Here is an 8,327-nt window from a genome sequence, read left to right as displayed (position 1 = left end):
AAACTTTGAGACTTTTATGGCAATGAAGTTTAGGGCCACTAAAATCTAATCTTATGCTGCCACCTATTGGACAAAAAGGTTTTTACATGTTCAGTAATGTTCATACTGTACTATCATCTATCCATCCATCATATTTACCCGCATCTGTTCAATTTAAGTTTTAAGTAAAAAGAAAACAAACAAAAAAAATAGATTTCAGTGATGAGTCAAAGAAAGCTCTCTATAAATCACCCAATATTTAAAAGGTTCATGAGTGTTTCACATCTGGTTAGATTAAAACTGTTACAACAAAGATAATGCAATTAAAAATGTTTGTATTTATTCTGTTACAAAGACAGGATGAACAAACAGTGGTTCAGTCTGAAGGGCAACGTTGTAAAAGAGTGCAAAGCATTGTTAAAAATGAGCTTTAACAAATAAAATCATCCTGGAATGTTGTAAGAGTGGTTTAAAGAGAGACTGGTTCAGATGACACTTTAGTTTTCATCCCTGCCTGTTTGTGTCTCAGCCTTCTTTCTTTGGATACTTCTTCTTGGCCAGTCTGATGAACTCCTCTGCACTGTCCAGTGAAACCAGACGGTCCTGAAGAGAACATGGAGGGAAAAGAACAATCACAACACGGTCCAAGATCACACATTTTAGACAAAACTGACCTTTTATTAAAGAAAAAAATTGCTTCCAGATTTAAAAGAGAATTGAAATTAAACTTTATTTACATCCTAGTTGGTTACAACCTAACTTTAACATTTTTCGACAAAGTATTATGTTCCCGTTACAAAGAAATAATTTAAATGTAACCAGTTTGAGCAGCAGTAAATTGATAGCAAAGGAGAAAAGAACACATTAATAGAATAAATTATATTTCTGCACCTTTTTAAAGTTTTAAGTGTTGCACAAATAAGCCATCCATTTTCAAAGCAGATTGAATGCACAATTTAAATGCCGTAAATGTTGTAGTAAACAGAAATAAATAAAGGTTGCGTGTGTTTGTGTACCATGACATAGAGGTATCTGTTGTGATGTTGTGTCCCAGGCGGGAACAGAGACGTGTGGTCCAGCAGCTGTTTCAACAGTCCTGTAGCTTTGCCAAGATGCTCTTGATCTGGACCTAACCGGCTCTGTCTGTTCACACACAGCAAAGAGTCCACCTCGCACTGGTAACCTGAAGAGGACAAAAGATGACAAAAGTTTAGGGAAAGCGGGTAAAAAAAAAAAACAAGAAGTCTGCATGGACAAGGTCATTGAGCTGAAGAAACTCAGCATCCTCTTCACCAGTCACACAAACCTTACAACTTCTGGAACTTCAGATCCCTTTGCACACTTTTACCTCCTACATAAGTTACAACCTCAGAAACAGGACACATCAGATTCCACCTGGTTCCCCTCTCTTAATGGAACAAGGCTGCTGGTCCAGATGGTGTCAACCCCAGGGTCCTAAAAGCCTGGGGGAATTCTCTGGATGCCTTCAATCATAGCCTGAGTCCAGAGAAGATTTACATCTCATTTTCATTCATACATTGGTACAGTGACCCTGAAGTTGGATTGTGTCACAGCTGATAGTCTGGTAGACTCGGTTCTGTTGGGGACCAAAATTCAGAACATTTGTTTACATTTCAGCTGGTGTGGTTCACATTCACACTGCACTGAGTCAATCGAGCCAACTTGTTCCCCCCGTCGCCTGTGGTGGCGCTGCACCAAGAACGACTGAAGGAAATGACACAAAAACTTCTGAAGAAGATCTTCTTCCGAAAAATCAAAAATCAAAAATGGATTGGCGTCAAATTGTAGCATTTTTAGGATTTCTGTTTTGTCATTTTTCAACAATGAGCATGAGCGGAAGACGAGGCAGGAGACCATGGAGAATGTTTTTTTTCACACAAGGCAACTGAGACGGCTCCATTTGAGGTACGTAAATTGCACGTTTGTTTTCCCTGCGCTGTAGTTCAATTCATGACTTTGGAGCGGTCTCTGGTCCGCTTGCATTCACACTGCTTCGAACCGCCCCAGAGTTCACTTCAACCGAACCAAGACCTAGGTATTTAGGCGATCCAGAGTTCGCTTTTTTGGTCCACATCAGAGTTCGAGTGCACATCTCCAAACGAACCAGACTTTCTAGGCAAATGGAGTAGAGTTCGATTAAAGCGGACTAAACCACAACTATAAATTAGAATACACAACAACATTTGAAAAAAACACAACATTTGAAATCTTACAGATATAACTGACCTAAGAGACACAATTAGCTTGGTGTGAATTATATGTAAAATAAAATAAAAAAAATCAAGATTTAACAACTAAATAATAAAAAATTTAAAAAAATAATCTTGCAACATTCTTATAAAATGTGGTTGAATCACAGGTAGTGTCTTTAGAATCACAGCTGAACAGTTTGGAAAGCTCAGCGTCTCACCCAGCTGCAGCAGGATCTTCTTCCATCGATGTCTGACCTCCCGTCTGGCATAGCACAAAGTGTGGATGTCATAGTTCAGCTTCTCCCATTCCTGCAGACAAACACGATGTGACAAGAGACAAGTTGAGATAGAAATTTGAATGAAAATCTTTGGTTTTAATGAGTTACCAGCATTTAATATTGAGTTATGTGCCTCTTTATGAAGTGTCTGCTACTGTGATGATATGCTGACCTTTTGAAGGAAAGTTAAAAGTCTTACATTTACAGTTACCTTGTATTTGCAAATATTTTATTATGCAAATGACATTTTGAAAAATAAAAATATTTTCTACGTCAGTACAGTTTACAGGTGACATGAATGTACGTTTGTTGTGCATCTTAATATATGTCATATTTTTCGGACTATAAGGCACACTTAAAATCCTTTAATTTTCTTAAAAATCAACAGTGAGCCTTATAATCTGGTGCGCCTTATAGTCCGAAAAATACGGTAATAGCTCTTGAGACTTTTTTAACAAATAAACCAACACAATATTAACCTCATAGGGCACAAAACAATCATTTTCAAAAAGGTTTTAATTCTGGAAATGAGGCGACGGAGAGAAATGGAGACCCAAACCTGCTGCAGCTTGAATTCTGAGAACCTTTTGTTTGTATTTATACCTGTAGCCCCACACTAAAAAAAACACTCTAACTTTACGGTAAATTGTTTCCAGATAGTTCATGTTGTTGAGAAGCCAACTGTATTGTCTAATAAACCAGTTTACTTAACTTTACCCACACAAGGATTAAGTTTCAGACCTCTATCGGATCGTTACAACAAGAGTGACGCAAGATGTTTCAACATCTGTGCTTAGTTTACTTTATTCCATATGTAACCATTAGGGTTTTTTCTTTCTCACAGTTTGACAAAAGAAATTAAAAAAAATTAATTAATGATGGAAAAACTGTACATTTTGGGGCATCAAGTTTTGGGAGGCTTTTGCTCTTCGTCATGGCTCTCTGTAACTTTACACAATAATTATACTTTTACATTTTTCATAACAGATATTTTACTGAATGAATGTTACAGAGCCTCCCCCCAGTCTGTGAGGCCCCATGTTGACACTCCCCCAACATGCTGGCAATGTTTCAGTAAATGCTCATTTTCCCAGCCAGCAGCCGGTTGTCCCTCATCTTTTTTAAGGGATTCCTTTATTAACACAATGTGCCCAGTGTGCTGTGCAAGCAGCTATTCTCAACACAGTCACATGTTCACCTAACTCGCACTCTCACGAACAATGTGAAATATCTGAGCTGCACTGTGGACGGTCACTGAACTGCAGTCCCAACATTCTGAGGAAGTTCAAGTTCAAGAATCTTTATTATCCCCGTGGGACAATTTGCTTCACAGTCAGCACAAGACACCAAAATAACAGTAGAGATCATCCCTGTTCATTGAGAAGCCTGGTGGCTACAGGGATGAGTGAGTTTTTCAGTCTGTTCGTCGTACATCTGAGCTCCAGATGGGAGCAACGTGAACTCACCGTGGAGTGGGTGATCAGGATCTGCCAGAATCAACCTGGACTTGTTCACTGACCTTGCCTCAAAACAGCATCTCTGCAGCTTTATCTGTGGTTCACCTGGAGAACAATGGAGCAACAAGAAGTAGTTGCTCTTGTTTTCAATTAGTAAATTGGGGCGGCTGTGGCTGAGTGGTTGGAGCAGTCGTCCTCCAATGCAAGAGTTGGGGGGTTCAATTCCACCAGCAGTCACATGCTAAAGTGTCCCTGGGCAAGACACTGAACCCCTCATTGCCTCCGATGTGTGTTGCATAGGTGTATGAATATGATAAAGCACTGATTAGTCTTTGTACAGATCTAGTAGAGTGCTGTATTAATGTGTAAATGAGGGCACAGATTGCAGCGTAAAGTGCTTTGAGTATCTCAGTAAAATAGAACGTTGCTATATAAGTACAGTCCATTACCATTAAAGAAATAAATGCCGTGTATGTAAGTGAAGCTCAGCACCAGCGCTCCAAACACTTTGTTCTCACCCAACTTGAACAAACTCCATAGAAATGAGTGCATTTGTTAGGATATCTAAAAAAAATTAAATGTAGTCCTCTGGACAGGTTAAAAAAAAAAAATTGTAGAAATGTTTCTTATTTCATCCTAAAGACTTCTTCAGTTTGAATTTCGGATGAAAGACGAAACTTTCTACTTTTTTAAATTTTTTTTAACCCGTCCAGAGGACCAGACTTAACTTTTTTTAGATTTTTCAACCTGGATTATTGAGCATGCATCATATTTTAATGTATGAGCACCCATCATTCACAGCTCTTTAGTAATAAGTAGATGTTACACATATAATTTATTTCTCCCAGTGTCAAAAGAAATGGAGATTTGACTTTCCTAAAAGGTGTGGTGGGAAAGAACCAGACAACACGGATGAAAAAGAAAATATATTATTGTCTCCAAGTTGGTGCTTCGATCAGTTTTACAGTCTCCATGTGAGTCACTTTGATCCTGAAGGTGTTTTTGTTGCACTTTTTAAGACACTAGAAAAAATATAGCTAAAGTGTATAAATACCAAAATAATTTGTCATACAGAAGCAAATGTCAAGTCTTCAACTTTGATTGATTTTGGACAAGAAATCTCTTTGTGAGTCTTTAACTTTTTTAGTGATGTCACCTAAGTTCATCTACAAGGTTAGCTTTCTTTGCTGTTCTTTTAAAACTGCATCAGTGTCCGTTAATGAAATCGTTTGACTGTACATATATTGAGTTTTCATCAAACATAGGTCAAGGTCATTTATTCATGTGACTCAACCTGAAAGAGAATCAAAGAGTTCTTTGAGAATCACCGGTGTGCCATTTGCTTTGATTGGATGATTGAATTGAAGAACTCCAGTTGAACAAATCAGAACCAGACCCAGATTTTCCTACAAGTACCGGTAACACAAATGTAAAGGTTTATAAAACAGTGTTTGTATCAGCCACTGTGATTTGTCTTTTTTTTTTTTTTTTTAAGGCTGGAGTTGCTTTAAGATGGCAGTAATTCACACTGGTCTCAGTTCCAGTCAGATTAGCGGTTAGCTCATCAATACCATCATGGAAGTTGTTCAAAAATATTCTACAACAGGCGATTTTTTTCATAAAATTACACAAAACCTCATTTCAAAATGTCAAACATATTCCTTATATTCACACAATGTCAACGATAGATAGAAGGACATAATGCTGAAGTTGAAGCCAAAATGGCATGAGTGCCCCCTGCAGGCTGGCTGCAGTATAAGTACAAAGTACAAACAAGAGTAAAAAGTAAACAAAACACACCTGAAATCAATTTTCCAGGTGTAAATTTATTTTGCTGTACAGTTTATCGTTTATCGTGGTGGATCCGTACCCTGAAGCCCCACGATAAGTGAAAAACCGTAAAGTATGAATAATAATACAAGTAGTAAGTAGTAGTTTATTTTAGTGTGTGTATATATATATATATATATATGGTGTTTTAAACCCTTCCCACACTCTTGCAACATTCTAAACAATGTTTCTAAACTTTAAACTCTGTAAAAGAGCACAGATGATTTCAGCTCCCTGTCTCGTCTGCTCTTTGCCACCTGCAAGTGTTCTTGGCCACGCCCACTTCTTCGCTCTACACAAGAATAGCTGATCAGCAGTTAATCCTGCAGTGTGGGCGGCTGCACAGATGTGCAGGAGGACACTTTTTCTGCAGCTCTGGGCTGCACAAATATGCAGCAGGTGCTAAATAATTTTAAATAATTTGTTTGAAATAAAAATTAAATGCTGACCGTATGGCTCATCGATCAGTTAGCCATTTGTTTGTCATGTCCAATCTTATTTAAAAAAAAAACGCAATACAGCAAGTTCGCGAAAAAACAAACCATGAAGTAGCGAGGGACTACAGTACATTTATTTTGCTATATATTACAATAAATGTGACTAAGGAAGAAGCGGGTGAAGATAATGGATGATGTCATATTGGTGGTTAATGATTTTTTCAGATTGTCAAAAGGATTTGTAAAAAGCTGCTTAGATCCAAGTAAAAAAACAACAACTTGATTAGCAGAAGGTGAATTTTTGAATTCCTGTGATTAATTTTCCATTTGCAGCTTTTTGAAACAATGAAACATATTATCACTATCAACAAGTCTTTTTCTCTCTGACAAAGTAAAAACTAATTTTAATACACAGGTTTGTTGTCATTGTTCCATTCTTGTTATCATTGTTCCATTCTTGTTATCATTGTTCCATTCTTGTGCCCATCAACATTTTGTCTGTTACCTCTGTAGCCTGATCAGCCTGGTCTCTCATGCTGATGAAAGCCTGCAGCTCTCTGTCTGATCCACGTCTGACAGAGGACTCATCGGGTCTGTTTGAGCTGGCACACAGATCTGCAGTTCTGCTCAGACTCCTGTGGTTCTTCCACAGGCTCCTTTCTGAAGGCGGAGGTCCAAACAGGTCCTCATCTGTGTCACTGCCACTGGTCTCGCTGGACAAAAGCTCAGGTTGTTGTGAGGATGCAGTGCTATGCATACTTGGGAGATAAAAACAACAACGAGCAACATAAACTGGTTTATATATATATACGTATATTGGGGTTCGCTCTCAGCTACCACCATAACAAATTTCAGCATATGGCAAAAATATTTAAAGTTATAGCCATTTTTTTCTTTTAAACTATGGTGGTCATCTTGGAATTTTTTATTTGTATTCAGTATGTGATGGGAAGCGTTCTCAGCTATAACCTCACCGAATTTCAGCTCAGTATCTTTTAAAATAGCCGTTATCATATTTTTTTCCCCTTTTAGCTAAGGCGGCCATCTTGGCTTTTTAATTTACATTCGGAATGTACAACACTCTCAGCTATACGGCTATACCAAATTTCAGCTCAATATCTCAAAGAATCACCGAGTTATAGTCAATTATGAATTTTCAGAAGTAGCTGTGGCAGCCATCTTGAATCAAAATGGCTCCAAAAATTAACGAGTGTTTTGTTCAGAGATCACTTCACCCTGTGTCATGTGACTTGACTGTGGCAGTTAAAGGCTGTTAAACGTTACCGTGAGTGTTTTTCTATAAGAAAAATGACATGTTTGTTTGCAAATTATGTCGCCATGGTAACTCGCAAGGCCAATAAAAGTAATAGTACACATCACGGTGCTGAGCCGGTTGTTTAGATATATATAATATGTGGGGGAACACATTGAAGTTCGGGCCGCATTAAAGTTGATAGAAGAGTGAGACCCTTTTCAGGTGGATAATAATAGGGGGCTGCCTTCCTATAAACAGAAAGTCAAGAGTAGAACAATTGTGCTCATTAAAGTTTCTCTTACCGTAAAATAGCCTTCTTCTCCTCTTTGTTGTGCTTTGGAAAGCAGTGACAGCAACAGACAGACAAATTAGTCCCCATTTCCACTCAACCAAAGTTGTTCAAGGTGGATCTTTGTCCCTTCAAAATACCAAACAGTTCTGCTTCTGGTAAAAAATACCAACAAAATCTCCCAGAATCCTTGGGTAATTAAATATTTCCAAATAGAAACGATCATATTTTTAAATGTCCAGGAGTAGAAATCTTGGCCACATCCTAACTTGTTTTGTCCTTTCCTCCGTCCTGGCCTGGAAAACAGCCCCTCCTGGCCTCGGTGAGAGCTGTCTGCCAATTATCCACGTGAACAGAAACGGGACAACAACACACAAACACAGGGGACAGTTCACGAATGAATGGCATGTTTTTTTCAGCGATGATGGTGCAGAATGAAGGGATGCAGGCAGAGATTTACAGCTTCATTACTGCACAACACAAACTCAAACCAAACATGACTTGTTTCTAAGATCTCTTTAGAATTAAAAATATCAAATTGATTTAAGTACATTATCTCAAACTTGCAAGAAAAAAAAAACAATAAAAG

The 8,327-nt window shown here is 38.1% G+C and overlaps 1 protein-coding gene across 1 annotated transcript; it reads right to left on the bottom strand.

The window, feature by feature from the left end:
- Positions 1-431: 431 nt before the first annotated feature.
- On the bottom strand, positions 432-7,860 carry LOC119419037 (melanoregulin-like). Its single transcript, XM_037686336.1, has 5 exons — positions 7,752-7,860; positions 6,700-6,952; positions 2,411-2,501; positions 996-1,162; positions 432-582 (listed from the first exon to the last, which is right to left on the bottom strand). Exons 1-5 carry the CDS (start codon positions 7,826-7,828, stop codon positions 505-507), a joined length of 666 nt encoding a protein of 221 aa, XP_037542264.1. The 5' UTR covers positions 7,829-7,860; the 3' UTR covers positions 432-504.
- Between the last annotated feature and the right edge of the window lie 467 nt (positions 7,861-8,327).

The sequence above is a fragment of the Nematolebias whitei genome, chromosome 13 (assembly GCF_014905685.2).
Source record: "Nematolebias whitei isolate Nwh7 chromosome 13, NemWhi1, whole genome shotgun sequence".
Lineage (NCBI taxonomy): Eukaryota > Metazoa > Chordata > Actinopteri > Cyprinodontiformes > Rivulidae > Nematolebias > Nematolebias whitei.
Note: the sequence above shows the minus strand (reverse complement) of the source record. Positions and strands in the feature narration are given on the sequence as shown.

Bases quoted from the DNA above. Each gene is read 5' to 3' on its own strand.
- LOC119419037 (XM_037686336.1), bottom strand. From the start codon at position 7,828: ATGGGGACTAATTTGTCTGTCTGTTGCTGTCACTGCTTTCCAAAGCAC. The intron at 6,953-7,751 runs GTAAGAGAAACT...TTATCTCCCAAG, and splicing joins GAGAAGAAGGCTATTTTACG to TATGCATAGCACTGCATCCT. The intron at 1,163-2,410 runs GTGAGACGCTGA...TGTCCTCTTCAG, and splicing joins GAAGATCCTGCTGCAGCTGG to GTTACCAGTGCGAGGTGGAC.